The 23,453-nt window shown below is 37.8% G+C and overlaps 1 protein-coding gene and 1 non-coding gene across 2 annotated transcripts; both read left to right on the top strand.

The window, feature by feature from the left end:
- The first annotated feature begins 3,728 nt into the window (after positions 1–3,728).
- On the top strand, positions 3,729–3,836 carry LOC130951762 (small nucleolar RNA R71). The gene has a single exon (XR_009074087.1). It is a non-coding gene; the product is annotated as a small nucleolar RNA R71 (small nucleolar RNA).
- Positions 3,837–19,648: 15,812 nt separating this feature from the next.
- LOC130978569 (uncharacterized) lies at positions 19,649–20,008 on the top strand. The gene has a single exon (XM_057902261.1). The coding sequence runs from the start codon at positions 19,649–19,651 to the stop codon at positions 20,006–20,008; it is 360 nt and encodes a 119-aa protein (XP_057758244.1).
- Positions 20,009–23,453: the final 3,445 nt, after the last annotated feature.

Raw genomic sequence — 23,453 nt, 5'->3', positions numbered from 1 at the left:
CTCACTACGTGCTCCCAAGCACCCATGGGTCATCCATTACCGCCGAGCTTGCCTTATTGATATGGTGCATCTTAACTGAGAAACCGGTCGACATTTCGCATGCCATTCGCCAATCCATGGGGCGCATTCATGCCAAGGGAAATCTACCATTCCCCGCTATGGTGACCGAATTAGTTGCAAAGGCCGGCGTCAACCGAGAGGCTAAGGATAGAAGAACCTCAATTCCGGTCGAAGGCGATGTTATTCCGACCAAGAGACGCCTCAAGCCTCCGAAATTCACCAAGGACATTGGACTACCCACACCAACTCGCAACACTACCACATCATCTGCACCACAAAAATCGGCCACCCAACGCCTTGAAGACCTTCACAAAAAGTTGGACCGTTATGAGCGGCGTAACCAACGCCGATATGCTCATGTGAAAAGACTTCTAAGCATAGTCACCCCACCTATGGAGGAACCCGATATCTCCACATCCACCGCAACTTCAAGCGGAGATAGCGATGACTTTGGAGATGAGGGACACTCGGGACTCGACCACCCATTGCGCCTAACCTATAGCACGGAGGACCGTGCTAAGTTTTAAGTGTGGGGAGGTCGGCCGACCGATCTCCGTATGTAACATCCAAATAAATTCTTGTTCCTTGAACTCCATTGTAATTAGGATAGGTTGTATGATTTGGTTTTAGTTGACACCATTCGCATGATAAGTTTACTTGGTTGGAACAATGAAACTCTTTCTTATGAAACCAATACTTTGGGGCAACCGTGGCATTGCCAATTTTAAATACTTTGATGCCAAATTTGCATGAAGAATTATATTTTGGAACATGGATTTTGAGTTAAGAACACAAGCTAGTGAGTTTTGAGCCTAATTGCGTGGTTGCATCTTATAACCACTCATTTTTTCCTTCTTGTGTGCATTATTCTCTTTCTATGATTGTAATCTTTGATTTGTTTGATTCTTTATGTCCATTATTTTGTGTATTCATGCATTTATATGATTGAGGCCATCATTTCATTGAGCTTACTTACCCAAATAGCCTTACCTTTTATCTTCCTTTGTTAGCCAAATTTGAGCCTACAATTAACCCACTTTGTTCTCAATTTAGCACATTACAAGCCGTAAAGCGAAAAACAATGAATGTCCTTAATTTGGATCTTTGATTAAGCTTAGGCAAGAGTGTGTGAGTATCATTCAAGTGTGGGAACCTTGGGACATTGGGTGAATAAAAGGGTAATTTTGTATTATTATTGAAAATATTGGGAATTGGGTACATACTCATGTGTTGATCAAATGTAAAACCTTATGCATTGATGTTCTTGTATATAGAAAGAAAAAAAATGAGAAAAAGAAAAGAAAAAGAAAAGAAAAGAAAAGAAATAAATATGCAAAAGAAAAGAAAAATAGAAAAAGAAAGAAAGAAAAAAAAAGAGAAGAAAAAGAAAGAAATAAAAAAAAGGGGGACAAAATGCCCCAAAGTAATGCTCAAATAAAAGTCAATGCATATGTGTTGTGAAATGAAAAGGGAATGCATGAGTATGTTGAAAGGTGAAGCATAGGTAGTTAGGTTAGAACTTAATTATATAGGATGTCATAGGCTAGGTGGGAAGTCTAAGCCTATCAAAGATTCAAATTTCGAGCTCACTTGACCAAATATGCATCCTACCTTAACCCTAGCCCCATTACAACCTAAAGAAAAGACCTCATGATAATTGTATGCATGCATTGAATAGTGTTGATTGTTAGAAGAAAAACAAATCTTGGAAAGCATGATTACGGGAGAATTGAGTGAATCAACCCCAAACACCGAGCGACTAGAGTGCAAACACTTCCGGTGAGGGTTCGATGCTCAATCCCTTGATTCCCGGCTCTCACGAGCATTCCTCATGCAAGGTTGCATATATCGCATTTGATGCTCAAAATTGGCAAGTCCCATACATTGACCACCATCGTGTCCCATATGCTCGCATATATCATGGGAAGGTTGATTTGTTCCTAACCAAGTAGATAATAGCACTAGTCATAGTTGCATTCATATAAGTAGGTTGCACTTCATGAGTCTTATACTTTTGTGATCCCTCGGTCTTCTGTGTTGCTTTTGCATTTCTCTAAGCATGAGGACATGCTAGAATCTAAGTGTGGGGAGGTTGATAAACCCCATTTTGAGGGTTTATCTTGTGTTGATTTCAGGGGTTTTATCAATGATTCTACACACTTTCTATATGAAAATATAAGATTTTGTGTTCCTTTCCTAGTTTTGCCCCATGGATGAAAACATGCTTATTTTGCACTAAAATAGATACATTTCTAATCTCCTCTTGATGCCATTCGATGCCATGACCTGTGTGTTAAGTGGTTTCAGAATATAGGGCAAGGATGGACCGGAAGAGAGAAGGAGGACGGGTACAAAGGAAGGGAGCATGAGAATTGAGCCTAGGAAATCTCAGCATGGGCGCGTGTGCGCACTTGACGCGTCCGCGTGGATAGAGCAACTAGAAGTCGAAGCCAAGAGCCAAGCCACGAGCCGGCTTGCGTAGCGGCTAAGCCATGATCTTCATGGGCGCGCACGCGTACATCACGCCTCCGCGCACATTACAAGATGCTTCGGTGGTGCGCACGCGTACCATGTGCGTGCGCGCCGATGTTCGAATATGATTTTTTTAGAAGCCACGTGACTTAGGCGTGGAGGTAGTTGAGAATCCCATTTTGGGGAAATGCCTTGGCGGGAAAAGCTTAAGAAGACCAAAGGAGCAAGGGTTAAGGACTTTTAGTTCATTTTCTAGATTTTTAGATATTTTTGAAGGATAGTTAGTTACACTCTTGGAGAAGGAGAGAGAGATTCCAAGCTTTCACTAGGGTTCATCTTCATCCAATTTCTGAAATTTCAATCACTCTTTGGTGAGATCCATTGCAATTCTCACTTCATTTTGTTCATGTCATAGATCTTCTTCTCCAATTTCAAGTAGTAGTTGTAATGGCTCAAATCTCATAGATCTAGAATTCAACTTTGTAGTTTTGGATTTTATCAATACTTTGAGAATTTGATTTTCATTGTTGCTCTTTGATACTTGTTGTTAGTTCCTTGTGTTGCAATACTTTTAATTCTACTTTTCTTCTCATTTTACTATGACTTTCATTCTTGCTCATCAAATGTTTGATAAAATGTCAACACTAGTTATGGAGTAGAAATTTCTCACTTGGCATAGGGTTGGGCCATTAGAAGAAGTTGAATAGTTGTGTCAATTGTTGATTTGGAATTAGGGATTGCTAATTGACTTAGAGTGCACTAAAGCTAGATTCCCATGAGGTGAAGCTAGGACTTGTGACTCAAGTTGATTATTTTCATTTGACTTTCCTCTATACCTAGGGGATAACTAAATGAGGCAAGGCCTAATTGTTGTCATCATTGAATGAACTATAAGGATAGAAATTCTAATGCCAACCCTAAGCCAAGTCTTTTAATGATTGATTGTTTGTTTCCTATTACTTTGTTAAAACCTTCAAAGAATCCTAACAAGGCTTTCTAATCAATAAGATGCACACTTTGGCAATTCCAAGGGAGGATGACTCGGGAGACTAGTACTCTCGGATATAGATTGTAGGATTGTTTGGTACGAAATTTAAGTGTCGATTAGACTATACTCACGATCATATTCATCTTTGAATTCTAAATCGGCATGCTAAATTTCGTTTATCAAAGATACCTATGATGCTCCATTCAGAAAGCATGTTAGAGGGACACTTTCTGATCAATTGTTTGTATCTTTCCCAAGCTTCATAGAGGGATTCACCTTCCTTCTGTCTGAAGGTTTGGACTTCCACTCTAAGCTTCCTCAATTTTTGAGGTGGAAAGAACTTTGCCAAGAAGGCATTGACTAGCTTTTCTCAAGAGTTCAGGCTTTCTTTAGGTTGTGAGTCCAACCATATCCTAGCTCTGTCTCTTACAGCAAAAGGGTATAGCATAAGTCTGTAGACCTCAGGGTCAACCCCAGTAGTCTTGAAAGTGTCACAAATTTGCAAGAATTCAGCTAAAAACTGATGAGGATCTTCCAATAGAAGTCCATAGAACTTGCAATTATGTTGCATTATAGAAACTAATTGAGGCTTAACCTCAAAGTTGTTTGCTCCAATGGCAGGGATAGAGATGCTTCTCCCATAGAAGTCGGGAGTAGGTGCAGTAAAGTCACCCAGTACCTTTCTTGCATTGTTGGCATTGTTGTTTTTTTCGGCTGCCATGGGTTCTTCTTCTTTGAAGATTTCTGTTAGGTCCTCAACAGAGAGTTGTGCTTTTACTTCTCTTAGCTTTCGCTTCAAGGACCTTTCAGGTTCAGGGTCAGCCTCAACAAGAATGTTTTTGTCTTTGCTCCTGCTCATATGAAAGAGAAGAGAACAAGAAAATATGGAATCCTCTATGTCACAGTATAGAGATTCCTTGAGGTGTCAGAGAAAAAGAAGAAGGAGGGGGTAGAAGAAGAATTCGAACTTAACTAGAAAGATAGAATTCGAATTGTGCATTGAGGAGGAGTGTTAGTCCATAATAGAAGGATGTGAGAAGAGGGGAAGAAATTTTCGAAAATAAATTAAAAAGATTTTAAAAACATTTTGAAAAATTGAAGAATGATTTTCGAAAAATATGATTGGGAAAAAAATAAAGTGATTTTTGAAAAAGACTTTGAAATTAGAAATAAAAAAAATGATTGAAGACTATTTTGAAAAAGATGTGATTAAAAAGATATGATTGAAAAGTTATGGTTTTAAAAAGATATGATTGAAAAACAATTTAAAAAGATTTGATTTTTTTTTAAAATTAATGACTTGGCTAACAAGAAATTTAAAAGATATGATTCAGACATTAAACCTTTCTCAACAGAAAAGGCAACATACTTGAAATGTTGAATCAAATCATTAATTGTTAGTAAGTATTTTTGAAAATGGAAAGAAATTGATTTTGAAAATATATGATTGAAAATATATGATTTGAAAAAGATTTGATTTTGAAAAATTATGAAAACTTGAAAAATATTTGAATTAAAAATAAAATCTTCCCTTTTGTGCCATCCTGGCGTTAAACGCCCAGAATGGTATACATTCTGGCGTTTAACGCCCAAAACTCACCCGTTTTGGGCGTTAAACGCCCAGCCAGGTACCCTAGCTGGCTTTTAAACGCCAGTTTTCCTTCCTCAATGGGCATTTTGAACGCCCAGCTTTTTCTGTGTAATTCCTCTGCTGTATGTTCTGAATCTTCAATTCTCTGTATTATTGACTTGAAAAGACACAAATAAAATTTTTTTTTGAATTTTTAATGATGAGGAATAATCAAAATGAAACTAAAATCAAATAAACAATGCATGCAAGACACCAAACTTAGAAGTTTGTATACTATTGACACTAACAAATTGAAAATGCATATGAGAAACAACAAAACACTCAAGACAAGAGAATTTAAAGATCAGAGTACGGAAATCATCAAGAGCAACTTGAAGATCAATGAAGACACATGAATGAATTCGAAAAATGCAAGAAGAACAGAAACATGCAATTGACACCAAACTTAAAATGAGACACTAGACTCAACAAGAAACATAAAATATTTTTTGTTTTTATGATTTTGTAATTTTTTTGGATTTTTTTTGAAAATTGAGTGAAAAAGAAAATAAGGATATCAAAATTCTTAATGAGAATTCCAAGAATCATGCAATGTTAGTCTAAAGCTTCAGTCTAAAGAAATTAGACATGGTTAGCTAAGCTTCAGCAGGACATTACATTCAAGAGCTAAATTGATGAGAATCAATCAGCTTTGGTGATGATAAGAACATCACCTTGAAACACTAGAATTCATTCTTAAGAACTCTGAAGAAAAATACCTAATCTAAGCAACAAGATGAACCGTCAGTTGTCTAAACTCAAACAATCCCCGGCAACGGCGCCAAAAACTTGGTTCACGAAATTGTGATCATCAATGGCGCCATCAACATGGTACGCTCAATTGCAATCTCAACTCTTTATCACAACTTCGCACAACTAACCAGCAAGTGCACTGGGTCGTCCAAGTAATAAATCTTACGCGAGTAAGGGTCGATCCCACGGAGATTGTTGGTATGAAGCAAGCTATGGTCATCTTGTAAATCTCAGTCAGGTAGATTCAAATGGTTATGGATGATTTATGAATTAAGCATAAAATAAAGATAGAGATATTTATGTAATTCATTGGTGAGAATTTCAGATAAGCGTATGGAGATGCTTTGTCCCTTCCGTCTCTCTGCTTTCCTACTGTCTTCATCCAATCCTTCTTACTCCTTTCCATGGCAAGCTGTATGTAGGGTTTCACCGTTGTCAATGGCTACCTCCCATCCTCTCAGTGAAAATGTTCAACGCGCTCTGTCACAGCACGCTATTCAGCTGTCGGTTCTCGATCATGTCGGAATAGAATCCATTGATTCTTTTGCATCTGTCACTAACGCCCCACAATCGCGAGTTTGAAGCTCGTCATAGTCATTCAATCCTTGAATCCTACTCAGAATACCACAGACAAGGTTTAGACCTTCCGAATTCTCTTGAATGCCGCCATCAATTCTAGCTTATACCACGAAGATTCTGATTAAGGAATCCAAGAGATATCCACTCAATCTAAGGTAGAACGGAGGTGGTTGTCAGGCACACGTTCATAGGTGAGAATGATGATGAGTGCCACAGATCATCACATTCATCAAGTTGAGGAACAAGTGATATCTTAGAACAAGAATAAGCCGAATTGAATAGAAGAACAATAGTAATTGCATTGATACTCGAGGTATAGCAGAGCTCCACACCTTAATCTATGGTGTGTAGAAACTCCACCGTTGAAAATACATAAGAACAAGGTCTAGGCATGGCCGAGAGGCCAGCCCCCAAAACATGATCTAAGATAGCATAAAACTCTCCAATATGAGAATACATTAGTAAAAGGTCCTATATGTAGAGAACTAGTAGCTTAGGGTTTACAAAGATGAGTAAATGACATAAAAATCCACTTCCGGGCCCACTTGGTGTGTGATTGGGCTGAGCATTAAAGCTTCTATGTGTAGAGACTTTTCTTGGAGTTAAACGCCAGCTTTGGTGACAGTTTGGGCGTTTAACTCCCATTCTTGTGCCAGTTTCAGCGTTAAGCGCCAGAATTTCTTGAGCTGACTTGGAACGCCTGTTTGGGCCATCAAATCTCGGGCAAAGTATGGACTATTATTCATTTCTGGAAAGCCCAGGATGTCTAATTTCCAACGCAATTGAGAACACGCCAATTGGGATTCTGTAGCTCCAGAAAATCTACTTCGAGTGCAGGGAGGTCAGAATCCAACAGCATCTGCAGTCCTTTTCAGCCTCTGAATCAGATTTTTGCTCAGGTCCCTCAATTTCAGCCAGAAAATACCTGAAATCACAGAAAAACACACAAACTCATAGTAAAGTCCATAAAAGTGAATTTTAACTAAAAACTAATAAAAATATAATAAAAACTAACTAAAACATACTAAAAACATACTAAAAATAATGCCAAAAAGCATATAAATTATCTGCTCATCAACCTCCCAACAAGGTAGAGAAAATTGAGATTTTATGTAAAATCGAAAAAGTAAATTAAGTACGTAAAACGTAAAATCTTAACAAGATTTAAATCATAAAATTGTCAGACCTAGTACAAATTTTGTAAAATCGAATGACTCATTTAAAATCATAATATCGAAAGATTTTAAGAGTTAAATCAAGATTCTAGCTACTATGCCTCCTAGGGACCTCAAATTGGTGTTTTTATGCCATAACCTTGGCATTTTGTATGCCAAATCATAGGCAACTCCTAGGGGCTTCAATCAAGCTCCAAATTGGTGTCTTATACGCCACACTTATGGAGTTTCATACGCCACCAAGATCCACAACGTCCAGGGACTTATTTTAACCTTCAAAGTGGCGCCCGATACACCACTTCCTTGGTGCTTCATACGCCAATACATGCACCTTGTAACACCCCAATTACCCTAACCTTTACCTCTAGCCGTAAAGCAAAGGTTAATCAGAGGTTACGATAATTTTAAGGCTTATACACACACACACACACACACACACACACACACAGATATATATATATATATATATATATATATATATATATATATATATATATATATAAGGAAATAATATAATTCTAGGAGCCGGATGAAGGATTAAAGCTCAAAGTCGCATAATGCGGAATTACATACGTGAAGCGTTCGCACACGGTAACTAAACGCATAAGATACAAGGTATAGGTATAAGAGAATAAAACATATATATAAATATAAGAATATAATAATCATAGAGAACTAGCCGCAGCTTACGGAGTTTAAGCCGACTAGTTACAAATAGACAGATACAGAGTTTTAGAATTAAAACAACTTATACAGCCTATCTCTCATATAAGCCTCTAAGGCCATAAAGATAAATATACAAAAGCTGAGAGAATGCTATGACGAAAGTAAAATAGAAATAAACAAGGAACGAACCATACTCCACTCTATCACCATGTCCGCAATCTCACCGAAGTAGATTACGTCCTGCATCTGAAAAATAACAACAAAGTATGGAATGAGAACCGGAGGTTCTCAGTATGGTAACAGTGCCCAATGATGTAAGATGTAAGGCCCTGGGACGCCGAAGGCAATCCTAAAACTTCACATCGCATACGAGTATTCAAGCTTAGTACAAAATAAATAAATAAAGAACTTTAACGATAAACCAGGGTTATCTAAACTTAGGGGGATTCTAATTATTACTAATTACACCGCTGTATCCCACAGCCTTCACCAACCTAACCTCTGTGCGATCTCATCGCCACCACCTTCCTAACCTCCTCAGTATCAGACAAATCACAATTAATGCAAACAAGTAAAACACGGGTAATATACATGTACAACAAGTAATTCAAGAAGCAAGTAGGTATATTATACAATTAGGCAAACCCAAGTAGTCAAAGCAAGCAAGCACATAAGAGATGCATATGATGAATGTCTATCCTATTGGCTCGTGATATCACTTGTCGGTCCGTAAATGCCAACCCGACACATCCTCTCGGATGTAGCCTTTTCAGCCACGTCAGAGATATAGTGCCCTGCACACTCCTGCAGTCTGCTGCGTCAGGGATATAGGCCCCGCACACTTCCTGTAGCAGAGAAGCAACCATCCACAAACAATTCATGTAGCAGAACAATCTGCCATGCTGGGGCTATGAGCCCCGTACACTCTCAACATTCAACAAATCATGCGACAGAATCATCTGCCACGCCGGAGATATAGGGTCCGCACACTCTCAACAACAACCAGTCATGCAGCAGCACATTCTGCTACACTAGGGATATAGGCCCCGCACACTTCCATATAAACCATCAATTCATCACTACAACTCCGAGTCCTCGACTCATCTCAACCACTATCCATCGACCACAAATCATCACCGTCATCACCATTTCTCATCTCAAATCTCTTTCATCAATATACACTCATGCAGTAGAGAAATCTGCTACGCCAGGGATATGGGCCATGCACACTTTCCTTCCATGTCCACCAGCTCATACTAGCCATCATTGGTTCTTAATTCCATTCCGAACTCATTAGTTCATCATCTTCTCAATTCACTACCAACAATCACCAAGTTCACTACCTATCCTTCTCAACACCAACTTTGAATTATCATAACTTCCTCTATAAAATTTCAAATTTTGCAAACTTTATATCAAATCGAAGGGTTTTCAATAATCTTTAATTTTAATCTAAATTCAACAAATTTTGAAAACCGAGACAAAAGTTATGATCAGACAAAGTTCACCAAAAATTCATTTTTACCCAAAATCTCACAAACTCAATTTTAACCAACTTTTCATTCAAAACCAAATCAAAACCTACCCAATCATCATAAACCACTATCACACACAACACATTACCTCTTCATATCATTCTCCTCAATTTCACTTAAATTGCTCAACCATTAAACCATATCTCACTACCAAATCCATAATTTCCTACTTAATCATAAATCCACACTCATAAACATAATCAATCAACAACAACCTCAACTACCAAAACAAAACCTCATAAATTCCAAAAATCATTATCAAACTCTATTCATCATTAACCAAATCCATCATAAAGCTCATCAACACCAATGATACCCAACAATCCTCAACAACCACAAAATCACCATCAATATATGTTATCAAACATCATAATCATCAATATCCTTTATTCCAACCCACCATAAATATTTTACATTAACTCATCACCTTAATTTCTTAAAATTCTCAATACCCATTGATGATCAAACTCTTGTGTGGTCTAGAATTTTATAATAAACTCTCGTTGCAAGTATAGCTCCTAGACCAACAAGGGATCCTTTCATACAAAAGATTGTTTGTCACAAGTAACAAAATCCCTAAAAAGTAATAACTGAAGTATTCAAACCTCGGATCGTCTCTCAAAGAATTGCAGGGAAGTGTTCTTATTATTAGTTGTGAGTTTTCTGAGAAATTTTGGAATTGAGGAATGGAAAAATAAATGATAATAAATAAAAGCAATGAAAATTAACGAGAGGTTTATATAATTAAAATAAAAAGCATTGACTAGGAGAAGATTGATCGGAAGTTCTATCCTTGTTGGATTTCCCAAGATTAATAGTAATAGGTTGTTGTTTCTACTTAGTTAACCCTTAACGAATGAAGGAAAGTTAAGTAGTTGAGCTGACCTCATTTCACAAGTCCTAATCCTCTCCCTTGAGAAGGATTAGTATTAGTGACTAGAGAGCCAGCCAACAATAAACCCAATTACAATTTAACTCTTGAGTCTTCCAACTCAAGGGTCTCCAAATATTAATCTAACTCCAAAGTCAAGTTGAGAGCCTACTCCATTGACATGGATGCCATGTTCGCATACATGTAAAGGGAGTAGAAAGAAGACATAATAATCAAATTAATTGGAATGGAAGTGAGAATAATCAACGGATAAAGAAATTAAATAGAAAAGTATCTTTTGCAATAATAAATTCCAAAATTAAAGATATCCATATGTAACTCTGAACAGGGTAAATGGGAAATTAAAAGAGCAAGGAAATAGAAAACAAACTAGAATGATAAAAACTTCACGGAGGTAGTAACTCTGTCAATATCCAACTCAAAAGTATAAAACTAGGAATCCTAAAACTTAGAGAGAGAGGAGAGAGCCTCTCTCTCTAGAGACTACATCTAAAACCTCAAATTGTGAATAATGAGAAGTTGTCTCCCATCCTGCCCCACTCCCAGCCTCTAATTTGTGTTTTTCGAGTTTGAAACTGGGCCAGAAATAGCCAGAAATCGCCAGGATACGTACATGTCGCTGTTTTTTTCGCCAATGCATGCATGCGCATGATGCACGCGTGCGCGTCACTTCTTTGCAGGGCAACCATGACAAATTATATATCATTTCGAAGCCCCAGATGTTAGCTTTCCAACGCAACTGAAACTGCCTTATTTGGACCTCTATAGTTCAAGTTATAATTGATTGAATGCAAAGAGGTCAGGCTTGACAGCTTTGCGATTCCTTCAATTTCCTGTATTCCTTCCACTTTTGCATGCTTCCTTTCCATCCTCTAAGCCATTCCTGTCCTATAAAACATGAAAACACTTAACACCCATATCACGACATCGAATGGTAATAAGAGAGGATTAAAAATAGTGAATTAAAGGCCAACGAAGCATGTTTTCAATCATAGCACAAAATCAAGAAGGAAAGTGTGAAACATGTGAACTCTATGAATAAATGTGAGATTAGTGAATAAAATCCACTCAATTAAGCACAAGATGTACCACGAATTAGTGGTGCATCAACCATCAATATAAATAATCATCATCAATACTCATCAACATTAACAATCTCCAACAATCATCATCATCCACAAAATTCCATACACCAACAATTAACATCAATTCACATATGATTACTCATACACCCACAACATCTAATCCTATCTTAGGGTCAACTAGTCTAAGTGTCCATGAACATTACATATTACATAAAAGAAACCAAAACTATACCTTGGCCGATTTTCAATATGCTCAAACACCAAACTTGATTCCAATCAAGCTTCCACCAAGCTCCAAACCATCAAAGCCAAACCAAAAGCCATCACCAACTCCAAAGACAAGCTTCATATATACAACATAACCATACATCAACAACTAAAGCTCATACTATACCAAACCACAAGAATAAAGAGGTTCGTTACCTTACCCAACGAGATTAGGGGTAAAATCCATCAATTACCCGCTACTAGAGATCACCTAAACAAGCAAAACCACAAAATCTACTCAAAATCATAACCCAAAAACGCGCAGAACTTAGGGCTGGAAACTGAGAATTAGAACGCGATTCCTTACCAGATTTCTTTAGATAGAAAGAAAGAGCTCGTCAAGAGCTTCGCGTGGCCACAAACGGCTCGTCAATCGGAGGTCCGTAGCTCAAGTTATGATCAAAACAAGGTTTGGGTGAATAGTAACCCCAAATCTCTTCTCTTCTCTCTTCTCACCGTCCCTCTCTCTTTCATTTCTGAAAATGAGGCTAAATGCCTCTTAGTTGGGAAATTTACATGTTGGACTTGGACCTACTTGGGTCCGGTCCAACCCGCTAAGTATTTTTGGTCCGTTTGTCTCACTTTGGGGCAAAACCTTTAAGATTAGTGCCCGATTTTCAATTCTTAATTATTTTTACCTTTTAAAACAATAAACCAATTTTTCAAAATATTAATTTTCTCAAAACACAGTACCGGACAGAGTTAGACCGGTTTGACCGATTCGGCTGCCAGTTCGCAGCTTTTCTCGGTATTTCTCAGAAAATACATTTTCTGACTCAGAAAAATTCACTGAAACCAAATTTTACCTTTATATTTTCAAATTAAAATTTCTAAATTTTGAATCCATCTCGGGCACTTAAAATTATTTTTAAAACAGTTTTACGTGAAAACGCGGGTTCTTACACACCTCTAGTTTGATGCAACAAGATGGCGTCCCATACGCCAATTTTTAAAGAGTACGAAGCTTGAAATGCCTTCAACATTTTGTACACCATTTTGAAGTGTTTGGTACACCACTGGTGAGCGGATATTTTATACGCTTTTTGGCATCATTTTTATATAGTTTTTAGCATGTTTTGTTTAATTTTCATTAAGTTTTCATACGTTTTGGTGTTAAATTCACATTTTTGGATTCTACTTTGAGTTTGTGTGTTTTTGTGCAATTGCAAGTATTTTTTGGATAAAATTGAGAAGCTAGAGCAAAAATCTGATTCAGAGACAGAGAAAGTACTGCAGATGCTGTCCGGATCTGACCTCCTTACACTCGGAAGAGCTTTTCTAGAGTTACAGAAGTCCAAATAGAGCGTTCTCAACGGCTATGAAAAGTTACAGAAGTTTAAATGACCGCTGACCCGGCGTTTGATCTGAAGCAGAGGAGATTAATGACTGTGGCCGTACGGCATTGATCACATATTGTCTGCCATAGAAGAAATCATTCACAATTGAAGAAAATAGTAATACCAGAGCTAATCCAGAAGGACAAAGCATCTCCAAGCCTTAACCACCTTCTTATCATAGTTTACACAACTTCTGAGTTCTGATTACCCTTTTTCATTCCTTTTATGATTTTAACCAAATTCAAACCAATAACTCTTCTATTCGCCTGACTAAGACCTGCAAGATAACCATAGCTTGCTTCAAACCACAATTCTTGTTGGATCGACCCTGACTCGCTCAGGTATTACTTGAACGACCCAATGTACTTGCTGATTCAGCTGTACGAAGTGTGGAGATTCGTGCACCAGCCACCAAAGGTGAAACCTCCAAGACTTCATTTTGAGCAAGAGTTTGAGTATTATGCACATCACTTTTGGGACTTAAAATGCCAAGTTAATTTACATAAAGCCCAGAGGATTGAAGCCCATAATTCTCAAGTCAAAGTTCCCACCAAGGCAGAGGATCAAATTGAAGCAAGGAAGATCATTAGTGATAGCTAGTTAGAAAGTTGAATTTGATTGTAATTTGAATTGCATTTGAATTTGAATTTGAGGACAGTTAGACTAAAGTATAAAAAACCTCAAAGAAAGACATTAGAGGGGGATCAAAACTTTCAATTTCATCACTTCACTTTTTTCTTCTCTCACTTTTCATACCCATTTTGTAATTCTCTGAAATATGAGTAGCTAATTCTCTCTTTGTTGAGGAACGGAGCTCTATTACTTCTATTGGATTGATTATTCTTCATCTCTATCTTGATCATGCTTTATTATTTCTTCAGGAAGAGTTTTTGTTCTTCATCACAACGATCCAAATCTATTGGAAGATAGTTTGGATCTAATTTGGATTTTATGATCACATGGAAGGGTGAATCATAGAGATCAAGCTTGAAAGCTTTTTCTCTTAATTCTTATGATCTTAGATTTGAATTTGATAAGTGACATTGAATTAATCTTATCTAGATCTTGAGAATTGTGTGGCTCTAAATCAGAGGACATGCTTCATCTCTTCTCATGAGCAATTGATCAAGGAATTAGTGATTGATTAGCTTAAGAAAAATTGAATTACCAAGGAATTAGGATTCAATTACCTAAGATTGCCTGAGATCTATAATTGCATGGTTGAGATAGAGGTGAAATTCATTAATCCAAAGGATTTAATATCTCTGATCCTTAATACTCTCTCTCATCTTATCTTCTTAATTTGTTCATTATTGCTTGCACTTAATTCATCGTTTAATTCTTAATTCCTTTATGAGCTTTATTGTTATTTCTTTTCTATTTCCAATTAATTCATTTGTAGTTTATTTACTTCATTGCTACGTCATCTAATTCTCTGTTTATGTTCTTCGATTACCTTTAATTACTTTAATTCCTTTCATTTTATTGCTTTCATTTACTTTATCGTCAAGTTATTTAAATTCTAGTTTACTTTTCTTGATTAATCATCATTCAAATATTAATCGTCTAACTAGAATAATCAATTGATCATTGCTTGCTTAATCCATTAATCCTAATGAGAATGATAACCCACTCACCATGATATTACTTGATGTGATTCGGTACACTTGCCGATAGTTAGGCATGAATATAATTTTATGTTATCAGAAACCACTTCCAGTTGGATTTATTCTCCACATGTCAACAACCCAGGCAATTGGGTATATATGATTGTTTACATCCTGACCCATGGCACACAACAACCAACCTCCATGATAGGTCTTCAGAAAAGCACCATCTAATCCTATCAAGGGTCTATGGCCACTCACAAAACCCTTCTTGCATCCATTCAAACAGACATAAAACATTTCAAATATACCTACTCCATTGGGTGTCGAGTTAACACCTAACTTGACAATTGAACCAAGATTAAAGATCAAAGCTCCTCTATATACTCCCTTAGTTTAGCATATTCTACAGCTTTATCACTTCTCACGATCTTTTTAATATCATCCAAAGCTCTTGTAATTGTTGTCCTAGACAATTATATTCCAATTTTTGTCTTAAAGTAATTAAAAACTTCACAATATCTAAAAGTGGGCAACTTCCTAACCTTCTTAACCAGTATATCAGTCACCAAAGACCTAGTTGTTCATGTATTCTTGAACGTTTTCTCACATGTATAGTTATAATTAAAAGTCTTAATATGCCAATATCCATTCTTTTTATTATAAGAGCAAAATACCAGCTAGGGATATTCCACATTCTTGCATACCACTTTACAAATTGTAGTATCATTTTTCTTGTACTTAACAACTCTACCTTCTTGTAATGTATACTAATGGTAAACTCTATACCAAGATCTAACCTCACATGTCCAAACTTGGCAATATCATTAAAGATGAAATTCACAGCTGGGTCTGCTTCATCTTCAGAATCTGGTAGAGTCTTTAGTTCATCAAATTTCGAAGAGTCATCAGAAAATGACACTACCACACAAGTTCATGCATTACATCAATGGGAAAAAATAAAACAAATAGATGCATAATTAAATAAAGTTAGCTATAATTTACATACACTGTAGGTCTTTCCTGCTCGTCATCTATCTCTTTCTCATAATCAGATGCATCCATAGGGGAGGGAGATCATTAATGCGTGAGCATCTTGTACCCATTTTACCCTTATTTTCTAGTCATTTTTAGTTAGAATATATTAATTTTTTATTATTTTTAGTACAAAAATCTTCTTTGGATGCTACTTTGAGTTGTTTTGGTGTTTTTATTATTTCAGGTAAAATTCAGGTGAATTTGGCAGAGTTTTGTGCAAAAACAAAGAAAGAAAGTAGATGTTGTCAACCTTGACCTCCCTGTGTTCCAACGAGCATATCTTGAGTTAAAAAGGTTCAATTGGCGCGGTTCCAATGGCGTTGAAAAGCCAACTTCTAGAACTTTTCAATGATGGATAATAATTTATACTTATCTACTGAAATCACTGCCAAATTTGGCGCTAAATGCCAAGCCTGGCATTTAGCGCTCAAAGAGGACAGAAAAACACCAAAACTTCCCCTTGCCAGCGCTAAATGCCAAAAAAATGCCAGTAAACGCCAAAATACGGGTCAAACTCACCCAAGGGAGTATCTTTAGTGGGATTTAGCTTTTAATTGTTATCTTTTATCTTATTTTTGTAACTTTTACTTACAAACAAAATCTTTTAGATTTAGAATTGAATATTTTATTTTAGTTTCAAAACAAATTAGATTAGATATAAAAGAGAAAAGATTCACCCTTTAGGGGGCCTCTTGGATCTTCTCTCTTCCGCACGTTTCACTTTTGGAAGAACCCTAGTTTTCTCTGTAAGTCATGAGCTACTAAACCTCTTTGGTTAAGGTTAGGAGCTCTCTTTATCTTCTATATATGGATTAAGATTATTGCTTTTCTATTTTAATTAATGTATTGATTCAGTTTCAAGGATTGTTTTTGTTCTTAATCTTATGAATCTGGGTGGAACGAGAGTATGACCCTTATTTTACATGAGTTCTTGTGATTCTCGAGAGAGCTATCTCACTTGAACAACAGCTTGAAAATAAATTCCTTCTAAATTGCTAATTACATGAACTAATTGGGATATGCGACATATAATCCTGTTAGCTTTGGGTAATTAGGATTTTTGTGGCCATAAACTAGTTTCGCACTTAACCCTCTAATCGGAATTAAGTGACTATGAGGGTGGCGGTTAATGAAGGTTAGATAAGGCTAAATGACTAAGAGATTAGAGTTTAGTCATTTACAGCTTGCCATGGAATGAATCATGCATTGTTAAAATAGTTGGTAAGAACTTTTAATCTGAAAAAGTAAACATCTCCGAAGCCTTAACTGTTTTCTCTCATTATTTTTACACCAAACCTTTTAATTGCTTTCTTTACTCTCTTATTTACTGTTCTATGTTATTTCAACCAACAAACAACCTTTTCTGTTCACCTAACTAAGTCAATTGGATAACCATTATTGTTCAGTCTGACAATCCTTGTGGGATCGACCCTCACTCACCTGATGTATTACTTGGATGACTTGGTGCACTTGCCGGTTAAGTTGTGCGAGTTCACAATTCACGCACCAATTTTTTGGCACCATTGCCGGGATTCTTTGCGATTGACAATTACTAGTTGTCTGGTTACTTAGATTAGGTATTTTTCTTAGTTTGTTTATTTACCTTTTCTTTTATTTTTTTATTTTTTTTTTGTTTATTTCCCTTAATTTCTGCTTTTAAGTTTGGTATCCATTTAGTGTTTTTCTCTTTTTTATTTATTTTATAAATTTTTAGTGTCTTTTACTTTTTAGTTTTCGAAAATTTTTAGGTCATTTTCTCATTCTTATTTTTGAATTTCTTTGTTTAATTGCTTGCTTTGTTTTCTTTTATTTCTTATAGGATATCTCACCAGGAGCTCTCTATACTTTGACATAGAGACTCCCACTTTTCTATGTCTCTTGTTTGTTTATGAGAAAGAACAGGGATAAAGAACCCCTTCTTGAGTTTGATTCTGAACCTGAAAGGACCTCGAGACAGCGTTTGCAATAAGCTAGAGCTTACAAGGCCAGAGAGAACCTCGGGAAAACTTTTGAGGAGGAAGCTATGGAAGTTAATGGTGGAAACCCGAACACTAATGAATATGCAAGGAGAACTCTTGGCTCATACATTGCACCCACACCCGACCTCTATGGGCGCAGTATAGCTGTACCTGCTGTTGGTGCAAATAACTTTGAACTTAAGCCTCAACTGATCACTTTGGTACATTAGAACTGCCAGTTTCACGGACTCCACAGGAACATTCAAACTTATTCATATCTAACTTCCTGCAAATCTGTGACACTGTAAAGACGAATGGAGTGAATCTTGAGGTCTACAAGCTCATGCTCTTCCCATTTGCTGTGAGGGACAGAGTAAAGCAGTGGCTTGATTCTCAGCTCAAAGAGAGCCTGGACACGTGGGACAAGGTGGTCACTGGATTTCTGACCAAAATTTTTCCACCTCAGAAATTGATTAAGCTTAGGGTGGATGTCCAGACCTTCAGACAGAAAGAAGGAGAGTCCCTTTATGAGGCCTGGGAGAGATACAAGCTAATGATTAGGAGGTGTCCTCCTGACATATTTTCTGATTGGACCAGGCTATAGATATTTTATGATGGCCTCTCTATGATGGCCAAAATGTCATTGGATAACTCTGTAGGTGGTTCCTTCCACATGAAGAAGACGCCTGAAGAGGAGAATGAGCTTATTGAGATGGTTGCCAACAATCAGTATCTATACACTTTTGAGAGGAATCCTGTGAACTCTGGGACTACTAAAAAAAAGAGTCATGGAGGTGGACACCCTGGATGCCATTTTGGCTCAAAAAATATCATGTCTCAGTAGATTAATATGATCTATCAGCACTTAAGTGGAATGCAAGTCTCAGCTGTCAATATTTAAGATGCATCCCATGACATGACTGGAAGCTACTACCAAGAGGACACTTATGGCTATGCTCAACCCACCACTGAGCAAGTAAATTATATGGAAAATTCCTCCAGAAATCCCAATAATGATATCAAGGATGGAGGAATCACCCTAACTTTGGGTGGAAGAAGCAGCCACAAAGGCCCCAACAAAGCTTCAACAACAACCAGGGTGGATCAAATCAGAACAAGATTAACAACCGGTAATTCTAGCCCTCCCAGTAGCAACAAGGACCCTCTCAGAGCCAAGACACTCCTGACTTAGCCACACTAGTTTCTGAACTTTCCAAGACTACTCACAGCTTTATACAAGAGACAAGAGCTTCAATACAAAATTTGGAAGTACAAGTGGGTCAGTTGAGTAAGAGGATACCTGAGAGACCTCCTAACACTCCTCCCAATAACATAGAGGTAAATCCATGAGAAGAGTGCAAGGCCCTTACCATGGCCCAGGAAGTCAAGCCTAAGGAGGTGCATGTTGCTAAGGAATTGCAAGAAGAAAAGGCTAGGAGCACATTGTTACATACCTCACTGGTGGCACAGGAGCCTAAAGTACCACACCCTCAGAAGCTTTTAAGAGGAGACCAAAGATGAGCAGATCTTTCAGTTCTTGAAAATATTTAAAAAGTCATGCATCAATATTCCTTTTGCTGAGGTGTTGGAGAAGATACCTCCCTATATGGCCTTCATGAAAAGCCTACTCTCTGAGAAGAAGGCCTTTAAGGGAGATGAAACTATAGTCTTGACCAAGGAGTATAGTCCACTGATTCAGAAGAAGTTGACCAAGAAGATGCCAGACCCTGAAAACTTCTTGATTCCCTGTACCATTGGCAATATCACTTTTGAGAAAGTACTGTGTGATCTTGGTTCAAGCATAAATCTGATGCCTCTGTCCGTAATGAAGAAGCTGGGAATCCAAGAAGCACAGGCAACAAGGATAACCTTGCAAATGGCTGACAAGTTTCTGAAGCAGGCATATGGGCTAGTGGAGAATGTACTGGTCAAGGTTGAAGAGCTATTCCTCCCTCAGATTTTGTGATACTTGACATGGGAGAGGATACATATGACTGCATCATCCTAGGAAGGCCATTCCTAGCCACTAGAAGAGCCCTAATTGATGTAGATAGAGGCGAACTGGTGCTGAGGTTACATGAGGATTGGATGGTTTTCAAAGTTTTCAAACCTCCACCACTCTCTGACAAAGGAGGTACTTGCATACAGAGTGCACTGCTAAAGCCTCCTCCCTTGGTTAGAACTAATTATATTCCCCCTAAAATCAAACCTAAGTTTCGTGTTGAATGTGCACTATCCAAAAAGGAAGGAAACCCCAAGAAAAAAGTACTCAAAGGCTAGAGGAACAAGAAGATTCCTACTGAGAACTTCTCACCTGGCATGAAGGTGGTGTTCACTAGAAGTCCAGTCATACTACATACTGTGAATAGGATCCTGTCCCTAGAGCATGTTTAGATGATTCATGAGAGCACAGGAAAGAAGTTCACAATGAAAGGTGAAGATCTGAGCCCCTATGATCCTCCTCCTTAGAGGAGCTGACCGTCAAGCTAGTGACTGTAAAGAAGCACTTGTTGGAAGGCAACCCAACCATAAGTATCCTTAAATTTATTTCTGTTTTACTTAAGTTATATTTTAGTTTGATTTTATTTTAGTTTTCATTGATCTTTAGAGTTTTCTTAGGTTTTCTAATGCTTGTGATCATGTACAGCACTTAGAGCAGAACGCCTTGGAGCAAAACAAGCTTAGGCGCTAAACGCCAGGGAAGGCGTTTAGCACCAGAAGAGGAGCAGAGCAGGGAGCTAAAACGCCAGGGAGGGCGTCTAGTGCCAGAAGGGGAGCAATGACTTGGGCGTTTAACGTCTAATTTGGGCGTTTTCACATTTTGGCACCCCCCTTAGGGCACTAAACGCCAGCCCCAGGGTGCTCGTCCCCTAAAAAAAAAGAAAATATATATTCTGATCCACTGCTGGCGCTAAATGCCAGAACCAGCGTTTAGCACCCAGAGAGCAGATTTCAAGAATGAAGAGAGGTTTTGACCAATGGTTAAACCCCAATACCCCAACCACCTTCACCGTTCAAACTTATCCCTTTTCTATCCCCCTTATCCACTTTTTCATCCACATTCATCCATCCCATCACTCATCATTTTCCTTGATTCTTTCAACTCACCTCCGACTCCACCCAATCCACTCTCATCTATCCTATCTATCTCTCCTCTCAAAAACCCAAATTCAAATTCAATTTCCCCTACCCATTCCCCATAACCGAACTCCCCCCCGCCACCTATAAATACCCCACTTCACTTTTACTTTTACCACATCTCCAATTACTATCTCTTCTTACTTACTCTTCACCATACATACTCCCATTTTCCTTTTCTTTCTCCTTCTTAGCCAAGGCCGAAGCCCCTCTTCTCAACTCTCCTCTCTCTCTCTCTCTCTCTCTCTCTCTCTCTATTATTTCTAGTTTATTTTCCTCTCCTTATTTTCTTTTTTTACTTGCTCGGGGACGAGCAAACCTTTTAAGTTTGGTATTAGGTGCTCCGCTTTTTCTTCATTTTACTATCTCTATGGCACCCAAGACTGGAGAATTCTCATCAAGAAAAAAGAAAGAGAAGGATCCTACTTTTGACCCATGGGACTTCACCCGGTTCTCGTCTAAGAAACATAAGGACCATTTTTATGAGGTGGTGCACAAGAAGAAGGTGATTCCTGAGGTTTGCTTCGATCCGAACATGCATGAGTACCCAGAAATCCAATACCAGATTCTAAGACGGAGTTGGGAAGTTCTGGCCAACCCCATAACTGAGGTTGGAGCATTGATGGAGTGAGAGTTTTATGCCAATGCATGGGTTACATACAAGCATGTCAGAGGTGTGAACCTGGAGCCAAAGAACTGGCGTACCATGGTCAGAGGGCATATCATGGATTTTAACTCAGAGAGTGTGAGGGTGACACTACAGTTACCACCATCCGGAGAGGACCCTCATTCATACATTCGGAGGGTCAACACTGACCAGAGTTTGGATAAGATTCTTGATGACATTTTCCTCCCCAGAGTTCAGTAGAGGATGGACTCTAGAGGTCATCCATACCTGCTGGGTAGGTATGACCTCAAGCCAGTTGCTCGAGGATGGTTAGAGTTCATCTAACATTCCATTCTCCCTTCGAGTAACCGTTCTAAGGTTACAGTTGAGTGAGCAGTGATGATCCACTGTATTATGCTCGTCAACGAGGTAGAGGTGTATGAGGTGATCCCTCAAGAGTTCTACAGGATGGATGACAAGGCCTCTACCTCTGCGAGACTGGCTTTCCCTCACTTCATCTACCACCTATGTGCAACAGCTGGATCTCACATTGATGGAGATACCCCGATCAACATTGATAGGCTGATCACTAGGAATGGTACGGAGCATGTTCACACTAGAAAGCTTGGACATGAACCACAGCAGAAGCCAATTCCACCGCCTTCGCAGGATTTTTTGGAGATGCCTTAGGGAATCCATTTCTCTCTCTGTAACTACTTGGACCAGTTGACCACATCCATAGGGAAGCTGACATCATCTGTCGATCAGCTGTGGATAGAGCATCAGGATCATGCTACTCTCCGCCACCAGCTGGTGGAGGAGCAGAGGAGGCACGAGTACAACATAAAGGAGCTGAAGCGCAAGAGAGAGCAACAACCACCATGATTGAGGTGGTTGAGTTTCATTCTCCTCTCCTTTATCTTATTTCTGTTTTTCAGTATTTCATTCTATTTTCTATTCTCTATTCTAAGTTGTATGATGACTAGTAGGATTTTCTTGCTTTCTAGTTTAGTTGTTTATTTTAATACTTTATATTTATCTTTAAAAAATGTATCATGTATTGTTCACTGAGCTTAAAAAAATCAAAAGAAGAAGAAGTAGTAAGATGCATGAGATTTTGAGTTATATATTATGAGTTTTCTAGTTACTTTGATGTGATGGCACTATCTTTATCTCTGAATGTATGAATTAACAATGCATATTTAATATTGGAGTTAAGAATATTGGTTCTTTAGGAATGGAACTTAGAAAAGTATTATTGATTCTCTAAAATAAGAAAAAGATTGATTCGTAAAGCAAAATAAATAGCAAAAAGAAAGAAAAAGAAAAAGGAAAAATATAAAAAACAAGGTCCAAGGCTTTGAGCATCAATGGTTAGGAGGGTTGATAAACCACTATTTTATGGTTTACAATGTGTTTAATTGTGTGGTTTTATCATGGTCTTTACCCACTTATTCATATAATTAGCATGCATTTATATTTCCTTCCTAAAATTATTACATGATTGGAAACATGCTTCTTTGGTCTTAATTTAGCTAATCATAATCCTCTCTAATTACCATTCGATGCCTTGATCTATGTGTTAAGTGTTTCAGGCTTTATAGGGCATGAATGAGTGAGAGATTGGGAAGGAAGCTTGCAAAAATGAAAGGAACACAAGAAATTG

Source organism: Arachis stenosperma, chromosome 1 (assembly GCF_014773155.1).
Source record: "Arachis stenosperma cultivar V10309 chromosome 1, arast.V10309.gnm1.PFL2, whole genome shotgun sequence".
In the NCBI taxonomy this organism is placed as follows: Eukaryota; Viridiplantae; Streptophyta; class Magnoliopsida; order Fabales; family Fabaceae; genus Arachis; species Arachis stenosperma.
Note: the sequence above shows the minus strand (reverse complement) of the source record. Positions and strands in the feature narration are given on the sequence as shown.

Bases quoted from the DNA above. Each gene is read 5' to 3' on its own strand.
- LOC130978569 (XM_057902261.1), top strand. From the start codon at position 19,649: ATGGCCTTCATGAAAAGCCTACTCTCTGAGAAGAAGGCCTTTAAGGGA.